Raw genomic sequence first — 27,760 nt, 5'->3', positions numbered from 1 at the left:
TCAAGAATGTCAACTCTCTGTGGTTTGATGCTATTGCTATTTGTAATTATCAAACTAAAGGAATCACTGATTTCAACGATTGTAGATGATTTCGATAAATTGAATTCTTATTGAAAAATGCAGAATCGGGGAAGGCTATAGCTAACAAGTAGTTTATAGTTCAGGATGTCGGAAAGTTTTGTGTTCATTCATCTATATAAAAATGACAACGAACCACCTTGCGCACTGCACTGCTACAATACTCCATATATTTCGGCGTGTTTCATTCGTACACCGACAATCTTATGTTTAGATACGTTTGTAATGGCCTATCTATTATTTCCAGTAAATACGCAATTCGTTTTTTTTTAAGTTTTTAACTTTAAAGTTTTATATTAGAGTCTTAAACGTTGAAATTAGCAATATATTAGCAAATTCAAAATTCAAGTATATAAGCAAAACGTGGAAATATAAACAATCTACGTACACAATGTATCTCAATAAGAATAAAATATAATTGCGTATGAAGATATGGAAAAAAACACAGCACACGAAAAACTGAAGAACTTGCAACATGGACAAAAAATATCTCATTAAAATATGATCACACGCAATCTAGCGTTCTAGACAAAAGTGATTATATTTTGGCATTTACGAGTACAATTAATGACCCTTTTTATCAAATTAATTTCTTTTGCTTAAAAAAAACTATAATTTGTTGGTGTATTGATTGTAACATGGTTACATGTGTTATTTCTTTTATTTTCATCCTTATTGACTAAAGACCGATAACTAATCTCTTCAATCCTCATTTTCAGTGTTTCAAAGGTGTAAACGTTAAATATGCGAGGCTCATGAATAAGAGACTATCCTTTAAACCTATAGAGTAAAAGGTCAAAAGTCCAGCAAATATTATATATACACGAATCAATGATGCATAACTTTGTCACAGGAAAGATGAAGGTAAGAACTTTGATATTGTGTTAAACAAACATTTCTTATCTATATGTTTTAGGGAAATTGTAAAATGCACACACAACAAAGAGCAGGTTTTTTTTGTCAATATGTTTACTTTAACACAATCGCAAGAAACAACATGACACACATTTGTTTACAATACAACCGATCTATTATCCATAACATTTATGTTTTACAAGTTTTTCATAGATGACTGACCAATGTAAATGATTTATACTTACGTATAAATTTTTGGATATTAATATATATGCATAGGCACACAAAGCAATAAAAATAGTTCTGAAATAAATTAAATTTAAGCAGCACATTAAATAGAGACCCAGTCTGTTTTTGATGGAATATTTAATTTATTCACCTATCTTCTTTACAGCATAATATTTCATGATAAAACAAACATATTTTATTGCATAAAACAACTTCCAAGTAAACCTCGCTTTGTAAAATGTTAACTGCATTCCTTTGTGGTAAAAATTCTAAAATGCTCGAAATGTACATTACCTGAAGCTGAGTGAATTATTGGTGTACCCGAAACAAGACAATTCGGTACGTTTTGATTTTGACACCCTGTATTAGTGAAAGTTGATGCCTTTCTCCATATTATTACTCTACTGATTATGGATTATTTACAAAATCTATTTAAAAAGGTGTAACGTCAGATATTCCGAATTGGTGTATCTGTTGTCAGTGTTGTCAGTGTATATAGTTAGTACAAAGTAGAAACATCCGATTGTTATGTCAATACTTGTGACTTATTTTGAAATTCACCAGTGGTCTTGAATGAACACTTTGCTCTTAAGAAATGTATTCTCGCATTATGCTAAAACATTCCGAATTATCAGAAAATTCTCCTTGATATGTCTGTATTACCACCAGTCATTGGTTATTTGTTAAATTTTATAAGTTAATGTTACCGTACCCAGATAATTAAGTCGTATTTTAACAATGAATTCCAGGAAAAACTAGACGATAATAATGTACGACAAAAGGTTTCAGTCGATACAAACGATTCAGTTGAGAGAAATACAGTTATTGGATATCCAAGAAATCACGTGGCAGTAGGTATAATTACTATTGCCTTTGGTGACTTCTTAACTCTTAATCCTTAATTCCTAAGTATTTTAATTTTTATCTTAAGCTTAATCTTTAATGCCAAAATCATAATTTCAATAAGCGTAAAAGTATCAATAAATTTTGTTTAAAAAGTTTATTCCAGCTGCATACTTCAAATACTCATGTATTGAATCATGTTTGAATTTCTACCCCTCACAAAAGCAGTAATAGGAATCAAATAAATGGAAATAACAGAGAATGACTCAAACGTATCTAATAAGGGTAAATACTGATCCGATCCCCTGTCAAGTCAAGTCCAAAATAAATCTGACAAAACAGGTATTACATCACCGGAGTAGCTGGTACCGCAATGGTCCTGACTTAGTACAGGTATTTCAGAAGAAATGGTGGGTTAAATCTAGGTAACCTCCCTTTTCCATTGCGGCATGAATATGCCGGTGGTGATTAAATAGAATTTATATGCTATAGAAGAACTAATTTGCTATAGTGTCATAATAAGTAAATCAGTGCTTATATCAATACAAAGAATAGTTTACAAAAAGCAATCGTTACCAATTGTTTTAGAAGAGACTGATTATTTTTCAACCGAGGACTGATGTCTGAAGAATAATTTGGTATCTTTTGAGACGCATTTCCTCATACCCCATATTCAGGTGTCTGTTACGTAAATATTAATGGCGTTCAGGGAATTCAGAATAGTTAGTACTTGCATTAACGTAGTGAATCATTTGTGAAATATATGCAGAAGATGAAAGTATATTGATGCACAAGTAATTTAAAATTGAAGTCGTCTCTTTTATCATAAATCTAGGTACCCACCAAAATCAGCTTTATTACTTACTCCGAAACAGCTACTAAACACAAAACCAGTCTTAGTTTTTCATATGATTATCGCATATTTGAGAGAAAAAGTACATAGATTGTACATTAAATTTGGACTTTGCAAGAGTTATCGTTCTTGATTTTGCTTGATTTCGTTGATTTTAGTGGGAGATAAACGTACGATTTTCTCAAAAGTGCAGATCTGAATACAGAAATAATTATTGTTATGTAAAAATATAGCATATGTAGACTGAAAAAGCATCGTTTGTTTAGTAGGTTGTTCTACAAAATGAATCACTTTACCATTGGCCATGTCTGAATTTTATATAGACTGATACATAAGTATCCACATATGAGTAATGCCACTACGAAAGTAGATGATATTGCAACTAGCCTGCTGTTCATTTTGCTTTGCGAACAATATATTTCGAAGATGAATTGACATCTCTTACGTGGAGCAAGATGAAGATACATACCATTTTTTGTATGGATTCGTATGAATTTTGGAAGTCCAATGCAAGTGATACAAGTGATCAATGTTTAGATTCTGCAATGTCTTTTATGGTTGAAAATTCTACTACTTTTTGTATTAGCTGTAAAGCTGTAAGGAACAATAAGTATAGATCGATTTTTGAAATACGGTGGAATCTTGGAAACAACCTTTTTATGATGAACAATATTGACGATGTTAATAACATCTATAGCTCTTTTGAAAAAGGTATATGGATAAACCCTTTATTCTCATCGTGAAGAGGCTCAGATTTAACAGGTTTAAAGGACGGAACTGAGCTACGTCAGATATAATGCTAGACAACCTGTATTTCTTCGTCCAGTGCAAAATCTCTAAGATCTTTCAAAAGGCTGAAGATTTTGTCTTATGTAATGAACACCTAAAGGTTGGTGTAAACGAGACAAAATGGTATTATATATGTCTGAAAGTGAATATGAATTAACGTGATTGGGTGCATCGTTTTTCCTAGGTGTCCGTCGTCTTTGGCCATGGGTACATTTATTTTTAATAGGTGCTAAGCAGCTTCATTACATTGATGTCACTGTTACCTAGACAAGGAAGATTCCCGATACCCTTGATATTATCTTTTCAACCGTAAGGCATTTCAGAACAAAACTCTTTAATCCTAAGCAGCTCCCTGTCTGTGCGGTACGGTCTACTAAGTTTAGGGTTGTTAAATTACACTATAACAATAAAGTTGAAAATGATAGCACTTTCCGTATATCCGTTACATCCTTCATTTTGTGCATTATAAAGCTAGAACATCGTTGCTTCTAGGAGATAATTCGACTGTCTTTGTGGATATAAAGCACTAAAATCCACAAAAATCTTTCGTAACACAATTTTAACCAATCATTTGTACGAAATGAGTGACTCTGACGATCAGCTGGCTGTTCTTATGCTTGGTTTAATTTTCGTTTTCGTGCTCCATATATACTCAATACTCAATAGACCCGGTTTGCACTCTTATGTGAAAAACATGACGGACTGAGGTGTTTCTTAATGTCCTTGGCTATCGTTTGGGGTCTCTCACGGACGGTGTAAAGCATCAAAGCGTTTACACAGTCCCCCGGAAATAGTCAAGACCGTGAATGTGGGTCATTGTGTATTCGGGGAAATCAGTTGTCATCTGACCAAGTTCATTCATTACATTAATTAAAATAAATGCATTATCATGTGATCTAACGTCGATCGGTGATCCAGTGATTCGATTTGTAATATGCACGCTATATAGAGAGTTGTATAGCCTACAGCAGCATTTGCTGAATTTTTGATCCAATAAAATACTTTTTTGTTATAAAATCAACACTTTCCAGTGCATGTAAGACAGATATTGGTGCATGCCAGTCAACTGATTAGAAATTTTTAAGGCCGAAAAAATAATGTTATGTTTCCGAGCACTATTCTAATGTTTTGTAGTTTCGGTAGGTATTTTCATTTGATATTTTGGAAATGAAATAAGTCATAAAGATACAATGAAAACCATACATGCACAGACTAAACAAACATGTAATAGACTTAGCCCACAGCCTAATCCCTTTCGGGATTCGGCGCATGAGTATATTATTTTGTTTAGACGGAGGTGGTAAAAACAAAAAAAATATCTCAAGTGCCGAACTCCAAAAAGGGATTATCCACGATCAAGAGCACACTCATGGCATGTGTGTTTTCAATTTTATGAAAGACAATCCGCAGAATTTTTACGTTATTTCTTTCAATTTCAAATAAAAAAACTTATGAGTAGGTGGTCTGAAGGAGGATCAGTAGGATGACCGAAACATTTTTTAGGCCTGAACGGATGGTCTATTTATCACTCCAGCAGTGCTAGAGATTGTCTGGCAAGCTTTTTTTCTGACTTCGCTTGGGGTATGAAAGAACGGAATTCCAACCTCTTACATCAATTGTCTATATATATGCAAGTAAATATTTTAAAAAAGTTAATGACATTGTTGTGAAGTGCTAAATGTACATACACGTTATGTTGGTTCTGAAACCAAATGATGCTGGTAGTGCCTCTTGATATATTTTATACAGGTGCAAGACAAGTATACAGTTTTTGTCCAAGGAGACATTTTTCAGGCTACAAATGCATGTGATTATTTAGAATTAGATAAAATTGTTTGATACATGATTTAGTTGAAATAATGATTTGAAATGTTAATTGGGAGTCAGTACCGATGGATTTAGCCTTAAAGTCCTTCATATACTGGTATTGTGATTTCGTTTCATAAGAATGTTGAATGTTTTTGGTTGCGTACATGACTGTTGGTTGGAAATTTTTCCATTATGCTGTTTTATTCTCCTTTGCTAGAGAACTGTTTAACTAGGACTAATGTAAAAACAAAGACATTATAGATGTAAATTCTTAGCAAATCATACACTACAAATTTGGTTGAAAAATGATGCTGACAGCGACGTCATCGTCGGCGGCGTCCGTGTCGTCGTCGTCCATATTCACTTGATTTTCTTGCGGTGACTTTATGGTTATGGTTGATCAATTATTATGAAATTTTGATATGATTTTACTAACTACTAATTAAAAATGATTGCTCATACTTAATTTTTTAGTTTATGGCCCCTACCATTTTAAAACATGACATAGCAAGTTCAACACATCCATGCAAGTACACATTCAAGGGGGAATATGTATATGACATGTCTTATGGTTGTGGCAAGTCATTGTGGTTCCCCATTCATTAATATCAGTAGATTTTGAGTAACAAGTGTTAATATATATTTATAAACATGTAGATAATTCAATTATTGATTTCAGTAAATGGAGGAGTTTTATGGACGATGCAAACACGTTGACCCTACCGGTGCACCTGGGCCATGCTCCCAGTTTTAGGTGGAGTCCGAGTTTTTCATTTACGTTTGTTACTTTGTATGTATTATTTTAGTTAATTTATGTTGTGTTTGTCTATTTTCTATGTCCGGTCGTTGTCCCTAGATTACATTCCGTTGATTTTCGCTAGAATCTTGGTTCCATTGGTTACTCTTTCAAGACAAAACGTATGTTCAAATTTGCTCTTTTGGCAATACCAGTCTGCGTCCATACTTGCGACTCGGGCAATACCAGTCCATGTCCACACTTGTATGATAGGTAATATTTTTGATGAAACGAACTTTCAAACATTGATCGTAACCAGGCTGATGTCGTATCGATGTGTATTCTTACGGTTTCGCAATGTTTGTTCGGTTTCACCAACATATATATCAGTCCACACAAAGTACGCTCATTAGTGTAAATGACATTTTCAGAAGAACAGTTCAGCTAATACGGAAAATCCTGCCCTAATGTACATGTAATTTTCAACTAGAATCGTAGATAGGCTGTAACTCATATACATTGTGGCATAGACACCTATGTGTCATGTAGTTTCTTGTTCCAAAAACATAACATAGACGTGCAAGTCTTAGAGTATTAAATTAACTGTAAGATTTTGTGAAGGGATCACTATCCATCCATTTTTAAGTTTCTGGAGCACTGATAGCTCTTTTTCAACATATAATACTTGATACACTTAGTTTTTGAAATAACAAATAAGTGTCTATATCCAGATAGCAAAATAGAAATAATGATCACACGGACTGACAACTTTCCTAAGAAAGTTACATTTTCACAATTTCAAAACTTTGATACAAAAAATAGTTTAGCTCATGCAAACTTTTAATTAAAAAAAGTATTACTCACCTAAGTTTTTTACGGAAATATTGGATATAAAGCACATTCCATCAAATAAAATCACTTGAAATAACAACTGCTGGTAATAGATTAATTTGTAAAGAATAAGAGTTTCTAATTATTGTCTATCTTTGAACCTTATTTTCACAATTAGAGATATTCGACTCTTCCATCCCTACATAAAAACGTCAGTTTAGTATTGCACTATATATCCATTTTTTTCCATTTTTAGAATTTCCATGCTACCGTTAAATAGGCTTCACAAATATAAGCTCTGTCGATTGTATCAGACTGAACCGCTATGTTTCGACCACGTTGGAATGCATATTTTTTTTTCAGATATATGAGTACAGTCCGAATAGCCATATTCATTTCTTTAAAATATATCGCAACTTAAGCAATTAAAACGGAAAAATATTGGAAATATTTCTATCAACGTAATGCAAATAAACATTACACTTTCAAGTGTGTTAACCTAAGTAAAAACGCGTGTATTGTTACACAGAAGAACAAATTTCACCAAAATGACAAAATTGAACTTATCCGTGAAAGTAAACTACTTTTTTTCTATTTTGAATTTGGAATAGTTGTATATTTTTAATCTATGCAGACAATTCAATTTGAAAAATAAAACCAATTAAATTCAACGAAAATAAAAGTCAAATCTAACCAAAGAGTGATGAAAAGAAATAAGATTAGAGCGGAAATCAAAAGAATATATTCCAAGGATAAAGATGTACCACCCGCATTCCATACAAATATTGGAGCATGAACTAGGTGCACCGGTAGGGTAAGCGTTCTCTGCTCTAGAAAAACGCCAGTCGAGTTGCTCATAAAATGTTACAAACGGAGTCGACGAAAGAGGTAAGTTAAACTATAACTCGTTGAACAAATCAGTTCACATTGTGAAAATCGATGTACCATAACGACCCACGAGTTCATGCTTGACAACAATAAAAGTTTTTGAAGTGACTACTTTAATCTTGGTGCATTCTGATCCTGTTCTAGAAGCCTAATTGTAAGAGGTCAAGCACGATACAAAAAGTCCAAGTCTGTTATTGGTCTCGATACTTTTAATTTTCTGCTTAATATTTGTGGCATTCGAAAAAAAAAGTTCATGTCTTCAGCATAACAATGTATCATTGTAAAAAAACAATCATATAATCATTGTACCAAGACAAAATATTTATTTCCATAGAAACACGAAACTTTTATCTTCTATCAAAAGTCAAAATGAATTACTGTCGAAAGTTGAAATGAAATTTACGCACAATTCTTTGATGACCAATTTTTTTGTTTTAGACAGGTGACCAAAGTGAAGATATGAAATGGGGTTACGGCTCCTTCCGACCAAAGTAAGTTCAGTTGTTTTGAAAATGTCAGTTAAGTGAATTAAATACATAGTGACTTCTTTTTCAACCTCTTCCATACATGCTTTCCTCCTATGTTGTTTCTTAGTTTTTTTATTTTTTTGTTTGATAAAACATTGTATTCCGCTATTATTTTTGGGAAAGCACCCTTGATTTGTACTAAAACACAGTAATAGGACGGAGTTCCAGTGACGTCATACTTTTGTATATTCTCTGTCAAGACATGAATGGCTTAAAATCTTTCTGTTAGAAGTGACGTATCGGAGAAGTGACGCCAGCAGTAAGGCTGTGATTGGTTTGAACTTTTAACGCAAACGCACAACGTAATATTTTGTCGAGATATCAGCGATATAACAACTTAGTGGTGAAGTGATCAACAAAACTAAATTTTGTTTGAGTACAAATAGCTTCCCCTCTCAAAGGCACAGCCTAACTGCATGTCATTTTTTCAGTATGTTACCATGCATGGCTACTGATTTTGATGGGAATGTACTTATAAATAACTTATATTTACTCCTCAAGGATTGAAAAATATGTATTTAGAAAAAAGGCTTGAAAGTTCAGTTCTTACTGTCCATACAGCATCATTTCAACATTTTGTTTTAAAATTGACAACCTGTATACATCTACCATACATATAGTAATTTCTTATTTTGTTTCTTATTAGAGCATTAGATACTATCTATAAATCTTGTCTTTGATAGTTCAATTGAGTTGATTTAAATCTCAATTTCAGATCCCTGCAAGTGCTGAACAACATGCCGTGCTACGTTATATTTGTGTCAATTGTATGCTTCATAGAAGGGTTTGCCATTAATGGTATTGCAAATTCTGCAATTCCATCACTAGAGCGACAGTTTAAGCTTCCATCTACGAAATCAGCACTGATTCCTAGTTCAATGGACATTGGCGCCTTGATCGTAGTTCTATTTGTAACTTTTATTGGACGTCGTTATAACAAGGCATCATGGGTAGCAGGGGGAACAGTTGTCATGGCTATTGGATCTTTTGTATTTTTGATTCCCCATTTAATGGATCAATATACATATATAAGTAAGTTGTATGATAACCGTTGTATACTTTAACATGTAATATCGTATATATATATTGATAGTAATCTTGATACGGGTAACTTTAATGATTTTTTATTTATTTTTTCGGTCCTAAGCAAGTCATTAAATATAAGCAATTTTCAGCATCGTCTTGAAAGCTCTTCATGTCTTTTTTCCTCGACTTTCGAACAAAATGAGTAAAAACATAAATTATTACCACTACATGAAAGAGAATTAATATATTACCCTTTGATTTCCACTCAATGACAACAAACATTTTATCTTTTGGTTTCTTTTTTATATGAATTGAATAATTTCATGTCAATAACGTGAACAACCACACTTTTTAAATAAGTTAACTCCTAGCCTTATCCGATTCTTAGTTCCGCAGTGAATTTATCTCTAGTCAAAATTTTGTTGTTTCCGTTCCCTCAATAACGATACCTTTATCCACAACTATAACCTAAGCTGACGTAATCCCTAATCAATCGGTTTGATTAATGTCTAGGTTCTTTTATGACCTGATTCCTAGACACGACTTAGTCCATGTGCAAGTTTGTTTTGCAATGACTCACATGCCGTTCTGTAGTAACGATCAAGGTTTTAATGAGTTAATCCCTAACAAAACCTCAGTTTTAATGATTTAATCTCTAGTGCCATTATTCGGGTCCTTCAATAAGGGTTACAACAAAATTACCGAACAATAATCCGATTCATATTCAAGTCAAGTCCAAAATAAGTCAGGCAAAATAGATATTACATCACCGGAAAAGCTGGTACCGCTATGGTCCTGACTTGGTACAGGCATTTCAAACGAAATGGTGGATTAAATCTAGGTTTTACAGCGCACTAAACCTCACTCTTCCATTGCAGTGTGAATATACCAGTGTATTAAAAAGCATTTACATCAGCACAAAGAACAATTTATATAAAAAAATCATTACTCCTGCAATGACATAATTCCTAGACAAAAGACGCGATCCTTGGAATAATTAATTGGAAGAAAAACTCATTTTAAATGGTACAATCCCAAACCATAGTTCGGTGTATCAATTACTCAAGCACTAGTCATAATTAGTTTTCTTCAATGACTTAACCTCAGTTCTTTGATGACTTATACCATTGCCACAACTAGGTTCTTTGATGACTTATAACTTTGCCACAACTCGGTTCTTTGATGAGTTATACCATTGCCACAACTAGATTCTTTTATGACTTATACCAATGCCACAACTAGGTTCTTTGATGAGTTTTACCATTGCCACAATTTGGTTCTTTGATGTCGTATAACTTTGCCACAACTACGTTCTTTGATGACTTATACCTTTGACACAACTCAGTTCTTTGATGAATAATAACTTTGCCATAACTCGGTTCTTTGATGACTTATACCATTGCCAAAACACGGTTCTTTAATGACTTATACCATTGCCACAACTAGGTTCTTTGATGACTACTAACTTTTTCACAACTCGGTTTTTTGATCGCTTAATTCCTAGCCACAAATTAGTTTCGTCAAATTACCTAATCCCTAACCCAGCATAGCTTAACTTTCGATTGTCCAGTCAAGTTTACATCTGCTTTAAACTCCATAAAGACTGTATTTTCATCATGGGATTTTTGTAATATTTCAATTGTTGATAAATGTTAATTATGAATTATCATTATTGTAGAATATGGGTCTGAATACACATATAATTGCACGAGTGGAAATCAGTTTTCAAATGAATGTGAACCTATCGGTGAAAAGTATCTGACTATCTTCATGATGGGGAATATGTTACATGGTGTTGGATTCACTGCCATGTTTACACTGGGATCAGCCTATATAGATGACAATGAATCAAACGCAAAGGCAGCACTCTATATAGGTAGTATCGATTAAATATCCTATTACACATTTTGGAATTAAATTATGTTTTTAAGGTTAAGAAAAAAAAACAACTCGTAAATTGGAAAAGCTTAAATAATACAGACCAGTCATTTATCCATCACAAATATGTTTAAACTGTTTTTTTAATTCTTCAAAACATCTTTCACGCAGGACATTTCGATGATGATTAAAAAAATGAATGCAACCCATCAGATCAGTTTTTGGTGAAACAATCCAGATATGCGAAATTCTCCTGACCATTCCAATAGCAAGTATTTCAACTCTCCATTCGGATTATTTCTATACAAAATGTCTAGAATCTAGTTTATCGGTAGAATAAGCGTCCATGATATGCCCGTTTTAATAAAATATGTAATAGGGAAAAGCAGTCAAGGGAACCAAGATTATAGCGGAAATCGAAAGAATGTAAACCAGGAATAAAAAAAAAAAAAACCAAACAGACATGGAAAATAGACCAACACAACAAAAGAGCAACCCAAACTCTACTAAAGACTTGGTGAATGGACCAGGTGCACCGCTATGGTAAGGGTCCTCTGCTTTTCAAGAAACATCCGCCGAATTGCTCATAAAAAATCAAGCCCTGGGTAGACGAAATGGGAAAGGAAAACTATGACATGTTGAGCAAATCAGTTTTCATGGTGAAGATGGATACACCGTAACGATCCACGAGTTCGTAATGACGACCAAATATAACTTCTGTAGTGATGACTTCAATCTTGTAGCAACATAACACTGTTCCAGAAGCCTAATTGTAAGAAGTCTAGCTCGATATAAAAAGTATGCTTAATTACGACATGATATGGCATAGCGTATGAGTTGTGATATAAAAACACTTTACGCAGGTGCTGAAGGGATGTTACCACAGATGAACGGAAAGTTGACAATACCGAATGAAAAGTCATCGTGTTTGTCGTACAGTTTGGTCAATAGTTTTTTCTTTACCATCGATATCTATGTGTATTTCAAGAAAGGGAACCATCTGCTTATATTCTCTTGACGGACACATGTCATATTCGTCAACAACTTAATAAAGACGGCCGTACAACAGTTGAAGTGATGAGTTTCATCTTTTTAAAAGTGCAACATCATGCCACATCTTTGAAGTATGTTGCTTTAAGTTTGTTTTACTCCGACAAGCTCTTTTTTGAAATGAGAGATGAAACATTTCAAAAAACATTGCCGCCTTTACTAAAAATAGAACATAGGAGTCGTACAGTATTTTTTGCATATATCTCCAAAACCGTTAAATTTGGCCAATATCTTTCAATTGCTAAAATATCCTTATTATAAGTCTTCAAAGTATCAAAGTTATCAGACGACTTCATGTAAGGGTTATTGCCTTTGAGAGGTAAAATTGATTTTTTTCACAGTTTTCAGCCTATATCTTGAAAACTATGATAGATAAAATGAAACTTTCAATTGCTTAAATGATTCTTATTATAAAGCCTACAAAAGTCTCCAGGGATCGAAGTTGTCAGACACCATATAAGAGTTATTGCCCTTGAAAGGCAAACAAAATACATTTTTTTTGCAGTTTTCAGTCAATATCTTGAAAACTATAATAGATTGAATTAAACTTCCGATTGGTGAAAGGGTCATCATGATAAGTCCTACCAAAGTCGTCATGGAGTCAAAACTTTTCGGAAAACTTCTTGTTAGAGTTACTGCCCTTGGAAGGCAAACATTTAAGAAGGTGAGCGATTCAAACTCCTGGAAGCCTCTTGTTTTTGTGAAATTGATAACTGAAATTTCTTGCACGATTCTTCGGAAATTCCGTCTCTTTTATGTGTTAAGCGCACTAGAATGAGTTAAAATACTGTAAATTTTTCTCACGGGTAAAAGAAATCTGGAGTGTACATACTTATTTCTTTAAAAACACGCTGCATTTTGTGGTCAATTTATATATCAACATTGAGATTTCCAGCAGCTGTCGTTGTAGCGTTATGTAGCAAATTCACAAATCGCTTTGACGTCGACAATGCTATAGTTTTATTGTATCATATATTGAATAACGAGTTCATGTGACCTTTATTTTACGTATACAACCTTAACTCGAAAACGCCAATTTAAGGAAGAAAACGAAATCTCGCACCACTAAAAACAGGAATTTGCTTGTTCTGTATAACCAACACGCTTTCGTTGGTTGATAAAAAAAATCAAATTCGATCCCTTTCTAATACTCCCACAAATAGCTAGAATTGACTCAAATAGTGTGTTTGGTTTCAGGTTTAACTTTCTCAGCGTCAGCGGTTGGTACGGCGATAGGTTTTCTGTCTGGTGGATGGATCACACAGAACTATTATGTAGAATTTGATAGAGTAAAAATGGACAGGTACATAATTATTTTCCTCTAGATAATCTTTTCAAAATCTGGTTTGGACTAGACTGTAGAAGTTTAATTGTTTGTTGCTTGGCTTTCGGTGGATCACTGCCTCATTGGTAATAATGCCATATATTCTATTTTTTCAAAATGTTGGATTTTTTTATCGACAACATAGTTGTCTAGTGTGGTGGACGTGTTTTTCAACAGACGGTCGGCATTCCAAATGGGAACAAATTGTGCTCCTCTTCTTGCTGATCTATTCCTTCACTTTTATGGGGCTGACTTTATAGCTGATCCGATCCAAAAGAAAGAACATCAATTAGCTAGATCCTTAAATCTTAGTTTCCGCTATATAGATGACGTGTTAACGTTAAACAATCCTAGATTCGGGGACTTGATACATCGCATCTACCTCAAAGAACTTGAGATAAAGAATACTACAGGCACTGTGAAGTCAGCCTCATATCTTGAGCTTCACATAGAGATCGATGGTAATGGAAAACCATTGACCAAACTTTACGACAAACGTGATGATTTCTCATTCAGAATTGTCAAGTTTTCTTTCATCTGTGGTAACATCCCTTCAGCACCTGCTTATGGAGTTTTCATATCACAATTCATACGTTATGCCATAGCTTGCCGTAACTACGCAGACTTTTTGTATCGCGCTAGACTCCTTACAATTAGGCTACATGAATAGGGTTATGTTGCTACAAGATTGAAATCATCACTACAGAGGTTTTATGGTCGTCATCATGAACTCGCGGATTATGAAAACTGATTTATTTAACGTGTCATAGTTTTTAATTCCTCTTTCGTCTACCTCGGTATTGAGTTTTTAAGAGCAACTCGGCGGATGTTTCTTGAAAAGCAGAGAACGCTTACCCTACCTGCGCACCTGGTCCATTCTCCCAGTTTTTAGTGGAGTCGTGGTTGCTCATTTGCTTTTGTTTCTTTGTATGTATTATTTTAGTTACTTTATGTTCTTTGTTGTGTTTGTCTGTTTTTCATGTCTGGTCTTTGAATGGATTACATTCTTTTGATTTCCGCTAGAATCTGGTTCCCTTGATCACTCTTTATATATTGATGTGTAGTCGATGTAAATTTGCGTGACAAAAGATTTTTCCGCGCGGAAATATAAAATGGGCATGCAAAAGCACTACCTCTGCTGGGGCTATTTAGTCCATTTGTATGCATAGGTAAGTTTTAAAGTAAAAAAAAACAATTGTAAAAAGAATGAAACCAAAGGAAGAACTGGGTTGTAACGTCTAGATAAATTGTTATGGTCAATCAAGCATGATAGTTGTAAAACAATAAGAAATGGTTTGTCTTTAAGTGCAATTAAATAGGGAAAATTAGACAAAGGTGTTCTGATAATGGAGTATTGTGATGTCTCCCATTTCCAGTTTTTTTAATTGCTGCAAAACCAACTTAACCACGTGGTTTTAATTGTCTGAAGACTGCTACAATTAAAACAATAAACATACTGAATCAATATCTATTTGAAAATTTGAAAATTTGAAATTGAAACTAAAACTTGATGTGAAATATATCCTTAAAATTACTAAATTGCCTTTCCTTTGCAGACTTTAGATATTCATAATAACCTTTAGAAACTATATACAAATTTAAAACTCTCTAAAGGTAGATTTGAAGTTTGAAAAATAAACATTCTACAAACAAGGGCCGATGGTCACTGCACATTGTTTTTCAATGTTATTTACTTAAATCATTGATTACTATGGATGAGTCAAACAACAAAACACTTAGTTATGAATTGTTATCCCCCCCAAAAAAAATCAAGTATCATCATTAGCGTACAACTCTGCCTTGGCGAAAGACTATTGACGTCGTACTTTGTGTTGGTTAGACAACTAAGTAAAATGGTTATATTTGTCATGATTCAAATTCTGAGAGATAATATTTAAGTAAAATTCTGTAAAAAGTCTGAAATCAATGCCCAGTCCGTAACGTTCAAATAATTCATTTTGCAAATCTTATTATACTACTGAGTAAATAAGATGAGTGATTTCTTTGGACCACGGCCAAACGAATTATCTCAGCTTTTTAAAGAGAAATATTATTATAAATCACAGTCCCTAAACATTTTAATACTGAATAATTTGTTGGGAATATGTTATCGAAACTTGGCACATCCCAGTGGATATCGTTTTATCGCAAATTATTAAGAGTTTAAAGAACATTCACAAAAATAAGGAAACATGTAAATAGTGCAAACAATACAGGGCGAACCTTATATTTACCATCTACTATCTAGTCATAGATATTTCATTTCATCTTAAATATTACAAGTTATGATTAATTTTGTGTTGATGGAGGAAAAGTGTGTAAAAACAACACTCAATCTTCTTGGCAGAAAAGACAACATTGCATTTTACTCTCTGAGTACATCGGCTCCTTGGATAGTTGTTACTTTTGAATTTGAAACATGATCTGACTCATGTGTATTGTAATAATATACATGAATTGAATGTTCATGAAAGGAACATCAAGTTAATTACCCCTATATACCTACTACTACCTGAGGCAACGAAAAAGGTAACAGCTGATACCGATGGGTAATTAACTGACCGTTTCCCAAATCAAATGAAAACAGTCGACATTTTTTATGTTATGTTTTCATATTTTTCCGTATTGCGCGGTCATGATTGTAATCTGAAAACATTTTATCGTATTTTAACGTTATTAGAGGATAAATTCCCAGATTATATGAAATAAACTTAGTCAATATTAATAGAATAAAACAAAAAATAAAACAAAATAAAATAAAGAAACAAACAAAACAAAACAAAAAAAAATTAAAATAAAAACTTTAAACAAAACGAAAACAGAACAAAACAAAACAAAAAAGCAAAACCAAAACAACAAAAAACGTGTAATAGGAAAAAGGCACTGGTCCTAGGTTAATAGAATAAGGCCTTTTAATGTAGTAAAGTTTAATTTTCTGGACACTTACTCAAAATCTAAGCATGCAAAGTCTAAACATAAACAAAATTCTTTAAAGAATTACAGTATACCATCAGTACTATCTTCCTTCATGCATTTTCTTCATAACAGGATGGTTAACAAATTTCTTTGAAATGTTTTAATGTAAATTTGCTATAAAATAAAATTACCCCTAAATCATTAGGGTTCTCACTTACCTGGTATGTAACAATATTCCAAAATTCCATTTGATTCAGATGCAAAGATTTTGAGTAAGTGTCCAGAAAATTAAATTTTACAGAAAAAAACTGATTTTTTTTCAACTATGCCCTTGACTGCAAATGAAAATAAAAATCAATAGTATTTTCATTTATCTGGTATGGAACAATATTCTAAAAAACTCCGTTTCCATCAGATGTAAACTTTTTAATTTTTTGTCTGGAATCCTAATATTTTAAGAAAAAATGTAAATGTCTTTTGCATACTTGACCTTGACCAAAACTTTTCTGAAATCAATAAGTATCTTACTTATCAAGCATGTAACAATATTCTTACGTTTGGTTTGAATCCTCATTTTATCGAAGGAAATTGAAGATGAACTGAAGACTGTGGGCTTGACCTTAAACGAAATTTACCAACAATTGATAGGGTTTGCAATTTTCTGGTATGTTACAAAATCCCAATGCTTAGTTTAAACCAAATGTAAACTTACTGCTTGAGTTATTATCCTCAAACCTCAATTTTGGGAAAAAAAGTTTTTTGGCTGCTGGGACCTTGAAATTTTCCTTTACCAATAGCGATCTTGCTTACCTAGTATGAAACAATATCCCAAAGTTTCCCTTGAATCGGATATTAACTTTTCCAGAAACCGGAAACCAATGTTGACTTCGTCCTTTATATTTTATTTTGTCTCAGTTAAATCTAACATCTGCAGTAATAAGTTAAAATTTTATTTTACAGTATTGATATAACATTTTTCGATCCTCGATGGGTTGGAGCATGGTGGGTAGGTTTTACAATTTCTCTTGCTGGTTTTGCTGTCTTCGCCATCCCAATATTTGGTTACCCAAAACGCTTACCAGGTATATAAACAAAACATATAAATACTATCAATCAATTTAAAATCATGTTTTCGTACAATGTTAATGAAAGTGTAAATAGATAATTTCATGTAAAATATTATCGTATTAATTTCTGTTAAGGCGATTCTTCCAGGAAGTAATGAAAAAAGTGTGTTGCAGTTTTACACTTGAAATTTAAAGTATTGTGAGGGTAATTTAAGTCATCTCGTTTTTGGACAGTGACTAAGTAAACACGTTAGAGTAGATCAGTAGATATTTTTCGTTGGCTTGACTCTCTCTCTGGTTCATTTCTGGATTTAATTATAATTGTAAAAAGATTTTTTTTACCTTTTTTCCTTAACCTGGAACTCCTACAGTTAACGAGCTATACCTGTAATTATTTAGTGTTTTAATGTACACATAATATCGGCAAAAGATATACTGAAGCATCAATTGGTGGACTCAAAATTCAAGTAAATGACCAAACGTGAAAACATTAAATAGCCGAGACGATCTACATATTCAATGGAGTTGACAGAATAAAATACGAATACGTGTGAAAATCAAAAGTAAAAGTAATGGAAAACAAAATACCACAAAAAAAAAAAAAACTAAAGAATTTACAATGTGAAAATTGTCTAGCCAGCAGCAACACTCACATTGGAAGAGTAATCAAGGGAACCAAGGTTATTGCAAGTTAGTAAAATTCGGTAAGGGTCTAGCTACAATAAAGTAATTCCAGGAGACACTTTGTTAAGACCGAACTCCAAAAAAGTCCCACCAAAAAACAACGGAGCAACCCCAGATTCCTATCCGTGCGATATTAGTTCATTGATAATATTTTCGTGATGTGAATAATTCTATAATAGTGGAATATCGTTAAATTGAAGAAAATTATGCCCGCTCTGCAAATACCTTTCTTTATTATCGACAAATGTTGTGATTTAAACCATGTCTTTGCAATTTTATAATATTCCATTTTATAGACACCAGCTCATATAATGACAAACAACAAGAGGAACTGTCACTTCAACAGAACATCAAGAAGTTCTTCGTAGTGATGCTACAACAGGTATATGATGACAATTTCGTTATTGGTCTTTTTTAAAATATATTGAAAATTAACCTTTCAAAAATATTTTTTTACATCTGATTCACAAATAAATTAGGTACGAAATCCACTACTTTTATGTATTTCAGATAAGGAATCCGATCTTTCTGATGATTACTTTAGCTGGGGCTGCCAATACATTGGTATTGACTGGGGTAGGCTCGTTTGCATTTAAATATTTAATGGAACAGTATAATCTCGAGTTCACTACTGCTGGCTATCTATTGGGTGAGTTGAGCAAATTGATTAGTTACAATATTTTTCACAAAAATTGAATGAAAATTCAATTCCATTTAGAAAACTCATCTGGATATCGTCTGATCAATAATTTAAAGGACGTCTGAAAAACAACGAAAAACTGAAAATCCACACCGCACAATTGTAAGGATCGTATTTCATTCTGCTGGAACAAAATATAAAACAAAACTGTAATTCATCTAGATGTAGGTATATGCCAAGTATCAGTGCCAATATCTTAAAGGACATCTGAACAATCAACTTGGCGGACAGACAGTATGTAAAAATGTAGTCATATTCGGTTTCGTCTGTAGTTGCACTAATTGTTCCAAAACATTGCTAATTAATGCTTCAAATATGAAACAAATCTGTGTTTCTCGAATCAATTTGAAACCAATGCTTTCCACCACATTTACAGCCCCTGTAAAGTTAAAGCTTTTGGATTGAATCTGCAGTGACATGTTGACTTTTTGTTACACACCCAACAAAATAAAATAAAGAGCTACACCGAGCGCCACATTTTGAACTCTGTTCATTTAAGAAAGTGTGGACACACAATTAGTTTTACACACTTAACGAAGTTCATTGTAGTCAAAGTATATGGTAGGACACAATATTGCACAAAATTTGATGTTCATTTAAAAGAAGTTCTCCTTTGAGGGTGCGTATAAAACATCTTTACCTTTTAATTCGATACCTCAAAGGATCCGGATATGATAAACAGCAAATGAATTCCATAAATTTTATAAAATCATCAATGGACCCCTTAACGAATGTTAGCTTTGTGATCCCTTTGTTACCTTATAACTCTAAATCCATGAAATTTGATTGAAAAACACAGACAGGAATTTTATAAGGAATAAAAAAGTTATTTAAAAATAGGACGAAATGTAAAAGTTATTGTTTTGGGGCGTGACCCAATTTTGTACCTCTATAATTCGAAAAAAATTTAAGATAAGTCTATTGTGTAACAACTCTTAAGACATATTAAACATAATAAAAGAAAAACATTGGCACTGGAATCATCAAAATCGGATTAACAATGCACTTTTTCTATCAATTTTAATGACAACGATTATTTTTTAACTCTTTTTTTTCTAAGGGGAGGGGCCAAAATCTCTAAAAACTGTAGAGCCCTTAGCCATGTCGTAACAATTTCAACATTCGATGAGGTTTACTCAACTTATCTTAAATAAACAAAAATATTAAAGGACGCCAACGACGACCGCTATTCTGACGACATCATGATGCTATATTGTTTCTGCCGTCATATAAAAATAGTGCCCTTGTATATGTTAATGTTCAGTTGTAGTATTCTTCGTGCTACTATTTTAGGCAAGCTTAAAAAGTATAGATAAAAAGGTCATGTATTACTAGGATGTGCATTCTTCCATATTAGCATTCAGTGATTGTCAAGAAATCACAATGAATGTACTTGGGTACAACTATTTAATACTTAAAAAGTTTACAAAACTTCATTTTAAAAGTTCTTTTTTACAGCTGGTTTGATACTAAGTGGCACTATAGGGACAACAGGCGGTGGTATAATAATTCGTGCTTTCCATCTAGAGTTAAAAGGTATGCTCCGACTTGCTTTCATCTGTGCCTTTGTCTCAGCTATCATGGGTATAAGTTTCATAGCTGGATGTCCAGAGGTCAAACTAGCTGGTGAAGAGGTCCCATATTCCGGTAGTACAGAGTAAGTGAATACAATTAAGCGGTGAATAGTTCCCACCTGCGATCGACTGTACACTGCACTTGCGTGTCAGTGAGTTTCAGTGAATTTCTGAAGAATGAAGAATCCGTTGTCACAAAAGAGTTATGTTTAAATTATTTCAACTGTCGATAGTTCATTTTATTTTTTATCTGAGATAATGAATTCTGAAATTCTGAGCATTGAGTGTTTCAGTAGAAATAAGTGATATCTTGGCAAATCATGATAATAAATTATTTATTCTTAACTAATTGTTGAAGATGAAATGTTGACATCATCAAAGGATCTTTTTTAACCAATGTCATAACAGGAAAACGATAACTAGAGCTTTTCCGTCGAACGTCTTTAGTATGGCGATTGGAAAGAGTAGATAAGTGCCGAAGAATGCGTAGTTATGGCGAGTGCTGTGAACTTGTACCGTGAGCCACGAATTGTATCTACACGCGTTCTTGGCACAAAATATTTTGTTGGGGTTATTCACGATAATCGATTAAATTTTCTTATTTTTATTGCTATTTTCAAATAAATTGTATTCCGTAAATTGACCATTGACTTCGATAAAGTTTTCATCACAAGAGAAAATTGTTGTGACGTTTTGGCAGGAACAAGTCCGAGAGTGAAATAACAGAACTATCGAAATTAGCTACATAGGTACACATTAAAAAATTCACTCTAATTTATATAATAAATGAATAAAATAATCCCATTTGGCAAGATTTTAATTCTATTTTATTTGAAAAACGTTTTTATGTATCATCTGCGTAATGTAAAATGAGCAACTGCTGACAGTAAAATTGCGGTTTATGATATATAACTCCTTGATATATGATGATATAGACATATGTTGTTATGAAAAGCTATGTAAACCTACTTGCCATTACTCTTAAAGAAATGGACTGCTTCTTTCACTTATAATGTGAACGAAATGATTTCTTTAGCTTCGTTTTCATGAAAAGTATTTTTCGTTGTTTAATTTTAGAAAAGATTGCTTTTATTTTCGAATACCAGTTTGTACTAAAGTATTGATGACAAAACAAAACAAGTTGTTTGTACATAAAGTACTATTAAGCAATTTATTTACTCATTATTATTTCAAGCCTTTTCATAAGAGCCTTTCAATTCAAAAATGTATCTACTTCCTCTTTGCTTTAAACAACTCAGTTTGCCTGCAATATCTTTAATAAGCAAGGCAATATGAATTTTCAAGATATGTATTGAAAAAAACTAATTTGAAAAAAAGTTTTAAAAATCCAACATTAAAACTCATATAGAAATCTATATCAAAGTTTGTTTTACCAATAAAGGTAAAACTTTACACATGTGCAATAAAGGGTGGTACAAAGTCTTGGCCATGTTAATATCAACACAACATCGATCAAAATATTTTATACCGGCATTGGTATTTTGTATGATCATTCATTATAACACTAATCGACTCAACATACTAACAGCTGTCTATAACAGTGTTTCAGGTGGGTACACAGACCAATGTCAGGATCCTTGTCAATGTCTATACAGTGGATTTACACCAGTCTGTGGTTCAGATAACATCGTTTATTTTTCATCATGTCATGCGGGTTGTACCCATCAACCTGTTCCGGTAAGGCATTTAAGTTATAGTCCAGATCTAATGTTCCCTTTATACATAAATACTCTTTTCCATGTACAAAACAAATCTTAATACAAAATAAAATTACTGATTCAAACTTGATTTTGGTACTATTATGGAGGGACCAAATAAGGCCATTTCTTCTCAACAATTATATGTTTAAACTTATATCAATGTTATTTAAAGGGGTATTACAGCAACTGCAGCTGTGTTGCAGCAAATTTGAACAGGACAAAATCTGAGGCAACAGCTTTATACGGTCGATGTGACGATGACTGTGATAAGATATACTACGTAGTACCATGTATTTTTATAGCACTGGTATTTGTTCTGGCGTCTACAACTCCAAACTCAATGAGTATTATGAGGTAGTTAGCATTGAAATTCAATTCTTTCTTGTCGAGTATTTTCTTTTTTTTCCCATTTAAGAGAGCCTTTTTCTAATTTTGTTTCTGAAGATATTGAAGTTCTGGCCTTAGCGCCACATTGAAAACAAATACTAAGGTTTTAAAAAATCTTAACTTTTTAGATTTAATTATATCCAGTCACTGCTTGTAGGATCTAAAAACATTTTTTCTACTTTCTGTTCTCTTTGTGAGCTGGCAAGGAACATTTCTGGTTCGTATTGATTCTAATGGAACATTAAGTTGTTTTCCTTATCTTTTTCCAAAAAGGCTTTAAACAAAACTTGTTATCGTAGTTTTTTTAATAGCCTTATTGACGGGAAAACCACACACACAGTCATATGTAAAAAACAAAGACATAATATAACAAAAACAAAACAAAACTAAACTAAACTAAATAAAAGAAAAACAAAACAGTTAATCACGCAAACAAACAAAACCTTTTGTGTTTACTTCTAGGCTTGCTTGACACATACATCCGCGAAATGGGGCTTGCGAAGAACAAACAAATTTTTCTCACGAGAAGCATAATTCCAGCATACTCGTTGACTACCTTCAGTTAACACGAAAGGGTTTATTATTTCTAACACAAAATCAGACATTTCCAAAATGTTTCGTTTGGATTCATACAAGACTGCATTACATACGACTATGACGAAAATATATAATTTAGTTAGTGGAGAAAATAAGAAACCATGTAGCATAAGTTGGTGTGACATTCCTGTTTGATTTTTTAACTGTTAAATTTCCAGAGTAGTTGAAGCAGACATTAAACCATTCGCGCTAGGAGTGCAATGGGTAATTATTCGTTTGCTTGGTGAGTTTTTTTTTCTTTTAGATATTAAGTTATATTAATCTTTGCCATGTTATAATATGCATATTTGCACATGACGATTCGCACTTTGATAAATCCCAGTGTTAATGCTTTTATTTTAACTGTGTAAAATTTGATATGTTTAATTCCGTAAATATGGACAGTACCTTTTAAAGCATTTGCTCCTTATTTATCATAGTTCTCGGACACATTTATGTAGTAAGATGTGCACATCTTTGTTTTTACTGTCCTTAAATAACATAACCGTTACAAATGATAATGAATATCTTGTACTTTTTCAGGGACGATACCGGGGCCGATTCTAGTTGGCTGGGTTATAGACAATGCATGTCTGATATTTTTGGACGGAACATGTGGAAATAAAGGCAACTGTTTGCTCTACAGCCACGATAAAATGGCTCTTGGTATAATGATATGGTGGTTAATCGTTTCATTTCTATCTGCCTTCTTTTATTTGCTAGCAATAGTTTTTGAAGCACGGAATGGAACAGCTAAATCTTTTAACATAACTACATGAAAGACGACATTTACATTTGTATCTGCTAATTTTAAATATTGCTATAACTGGATATTATGGAACACATTATGGTATTGTCCTAACAACGATTTCATGTCAATTTTTTTATACACCAAGATTTGTATGGTGGAAAACAATTTCTTAATTATGCTTTTTTCATATTGTTTTAAGGAATTTGTAAATACAAAAAAATCCTGTCATATTAGTATTGCAATATTTGATATTCTGTACATGATAAATGTAAATGATAAGTAGCTCAGGTTTCAATTTCGTGCCTTACGTAGAAGTACAAGTGCAAGCAAAATAAACAAAAACCACCTGCGATAGTATAGTAGCGGTGTTTATTATCCACTTACATGTTTTTTCCAGGGATTGACTGTTTAACATACGTACGTATATTTTATTATTATACACTTGTGAAATGGGTTAAAAATGATTCGTATTGTATAAACAGTGCCATATGTATTTTTATATTATAGATTAAGTTGTTGATATTATGCCAAATAAAATGTATTTTGTTAATGTAGAACATAATTAATGATGTTTTTTTTTATTGTTTATATCGAAATAAAAATATTACAAAATATGAAAAGAGAAACTGTAATCGATATTAAGCATGATCCAGACTCCACGTGTTCTTGGACCTATTGCGTATATTTTTGATTCTATACATTACAGTGCCTTTTTGATTTACAGACTTTTTATTACCAATCTTTGTTACGTTATTGCGGTTAAAATAACTAATTACTGCGATCTATTTTAATTCAGAATCAATGTTATTTTTTTAATGCAGTCTTTTAAAAAAAAACGGCCCTTCTTGCATTTAGATAACTGAACCGCACCATTTTAAGCTCGAATTTTCAATATGCTCATGGTTGTATACCCTTCAACTACTTCATTAACTCGAAACTGTTAAAATGCGAGTTGTAAATCAGATTATGGAAATTCTCACATCAATTGGTTATCTTTTTGTTATCCATACTGAAACTTGTCAATTTGATTGGCGGATATTTGAAAAACTTTTCATTGTAAACTTCTTCATTCTTCTTTATGTACCAGTGGTTAAGTTTTGGGCACGGTAATGATCGACTAAACCGTACTTGCCTGTTCACAGTAATGTACAGATGCGATCACTTCTAACCTCTCTTAAAATCTGTCAGAATCTGTTCTATGACAAAGGCTGTCCTGGGTCATGACATACTTCGTCCTATTCCCTGACAGATCCTGACAGAAACTGTTCTGGGTCGAGACAAAGAAATACGAAAAGCTGATCTAAACTGTCAGACCCCTGGACAGTTCCTGACACTAAATCTATATTCTGCGTGACGTCATTTAGAACAGGAAGTTTGATTAAAATTGTCGTTTTATTTCAAATATTTATATAAGCGCAGTCACGTACATGTTCACTGTAAACGCAAGTTATACCGTGTTCGCTTTGTGACTTTCATAGTACGTATAAACGATGGCGGGAATTAGGAAAGAGAGCGCTCGACGAAGTAGCAAAACATTGTAACACCATCACACGAACAAGTTCCTTGCAATTTTCGAAGTAACGAATCTGGAATGGCCATGGACACGAGAACGTATTGGGTGATAAAATTGCCCAATAGCCTCTTTTGAAATAGATACTCTTTCAGAATCTACTAAAATATTGGCTATTTCCACATCTGCTGTTCCGCCTTCTCGTAAATTATCGATCCATTGTCTCAGATAAACTGAAATTCAGTGAACCTTTACGACTGGCATTACGATACGTGTCTTCTGGTGAACCAAAACAGTTCTAAATGACGTAATTTAGAAGAGTAGTATTATAATCTGTCAAGATCTGTCTGGAATTGTTCTCGTGAGAAACTCTTCAGTAATAGAAACTGTTCTACATAGAACAATTCCTGACAGAGCGGTGTCAGGACCCAGGACAGTTTATGACAGAAATTGTCTCAAGTCCTGACAGAGTCTGACAAGATGTATCATGGGTCTGGACAGTTCCTGACAGATTAGAACTGTTCTAGGATAGCAAACCCTGACAGGATCAAAGAGACTTTAGAAGTGACCGCATCTGTATGATTAAAAGGCGCGGTAAGTTTTTAACACATTTCATGAGTCTTATAACTCGAGAATACAAGACGGAACACAATTAGGAAAGTCAATTATTACAAAATGAACAATGAACGAAAGAAGGAACACCGTTAAGCTAGATCTTTTAATCTCAGTTCCGCCATATAGATGACATATTCACGTCCAACAATTATAGTTTCGGGGATTTGACTTTATAGCTGATCTGATCAAAAAGAAAGAATATCGTTTGGCTAGATCCTTCTATCTCAGTTTCCGCTATATATATGACGTATTATCTTTAAACAATCCTAATTTCGGGGATTTGATACATCGCATCTACCCAAAAGAACTTGAGATAAAGGATACTACAGAAACTGTGAAGTCAGCCTCATATCTTGATCTACACTTAGAAATCGATGGTAAAGGAAAACTATTGACCAAACTTTACGACAAACGTGATGACTTTTCATTCAGAATTGTCAACTTTCCTTTCATCTGTGGCAACATCCCTTCGACTAATGCGTATGGAGTGTTCATATCACAACTCGTACGTTATGCCAGAGCTTGCCGAAACTACGCAGACGTTTTGTATCGCGCTAGAACTCTAACAAATAGGCTTCTGGAACAGGGTTATGTTGCTACAAGATTGAAGTCATCACTACAGAAGTTTTATGGTCGTCATCATGAACTCGTGGATCGTTATGGTGTATCCATCAGCACCATGAAAATTGATGTATTCAACGGATCATAATTTTCCTTTCCTCGTTTGTCCACCCCGGACATGACTTTTTATGAGCAACTCGGCGGGTGTTTCTAGAAAAGCAGAGGACGCTTACCCTACCGGTGCACCTGGTCCATGCTCCCAGTTTTTAGTGGAGTCCGAGTTGCTCATTTACTTTTGTTACTTTGTATGTATGATTTTAGTTTCTTTCATGTTCTTTGTTGTGTATGTCTGTTTTCCATGTCTGGTCGTTGTCCCTGGATTACATTCTTTTGTTTACCGCTATAACCTTGGTTCCCTTGATTACTCTTTAGAATTGTCAACTTTCCTTTCATCTATGGCAACATCCCTTCAGCACCTGCGTATGAAGTTTTCATGTCACAACTCGTACGTTATGCCAGAGCTTGCCGAGACTACGCAGACTTTTTGTATCGCGCTAGACTTCTTACAATTGGGCTTCTGGAACAGCGTTATGTTACTACAAAGCTGAAGTCATCACTTCAAAAGTTTTATAATCGTCGTCATGAACTCGTGGATCGTTACGATGTATCCATCTGCACCATGAGAACTAGTTTGCTCAACAGGTCATAGCTTTCCTCTATCGCCTACTTTGTATGTATTATTTTAGTTACTTTTGTTCTTTGTTGTGTATGTCTGTTTTTCATGTCTGGTCTTTGAATGGATTACATTCTTTTGATTTCCGCTAGAATTTTTTTTTCATTAAAACATCTGAAGTTAATGGTAAATTAAATGTTCCTAAGTTTTCGACCAATATGTCTTCGTCAGGGAATACGAAAAAAAGGTCACACACCATGGTACAGCTAATTAGACTAAACTACTAGAGGTGAGTAGATTTACATTACAT

At 33.3% G+C, this 27,760-nt stretch overlaps 1 protein-coding gene across 1 annotated transcript; it reads left to right on the top strand.

The window, feature by feature from the left end:
* The first annotated feature begins 862 nt into the window (after positions 1-862).
* On the top strand, positions 863-24,641 carry LOC148623531 (solute carrier organic anion transporter family member 4A1-like). The gene is made up of 14 exons (XM_088565399.1): positions 863-942; positions 1,911-2,012; positions 8,349-8,401; positions 9,153-9,469; positions 11,142-11,339; positions 13,589-13,694; positions 17,592-17,713; positions 18,679-18,764; positions 18,893-19,031; positions 20,541-20,739; positions 22,219-22,354; positions 22,550-22,731; positions 23,520-23,584; positions 23,884-24,641. Exons 1-14 carry the CDS (start codon positions 910-912, stop codon positions 24,117-24,119), a joined length of 1,974 nt encoding a protein of 657 aa, XP_088421525.1. The 5' UTR covers positions 863-909; the 3' UTR covers positions 24,120-24,641.
* Positions 24,642-27,760: the final 3,119 nt, after the last annotated feature.

The sequence above is a fragment of the Perna viridis genome, chromosome 2 (assembly GCF_037379345.1).
Source record: "Perna viridis isolate PV_CMFRI_1.1 ecotype Kerala chromosome 2, ASM3737934v1, whole genome shotgun sequence".
Taxonomy (NCBI): domain Eukaryota; kingdom Metazoa; phylum Mollusca; class Bivalvia; order Mytilida; family Mytilidae; genus Perna; species Perna viridis.
The sequence above is the reverse complement of the archived record's forward strand: the minus strand, read 5'-3'. Positions and strand labels throughout refer to the sequence as shown.

Excerpts from the sequence above, each read along its gene's own strand:
- LOC148623531 (XM_088565399.1), top strand. The coding sequence starts at position 910 with ATGATGCATAACTTTGTCACAGGAAAGATGAAG. Across the intron at positions 2,013-8,348 it reads ATCCAAGAAATCACGTGGCA|ACAGGTGACCAAAGTGAAGA; the intron begins GTAGGTATAATT and ends TTTTTGTTTTAG. Across the intron at positions 13,695-17,591 it reads GATAGAGTAAAAATGGACAG|TATTGATATAACATTTTTCG; the intron begins GTACATAATTAT and ends TTTATTTTACAG.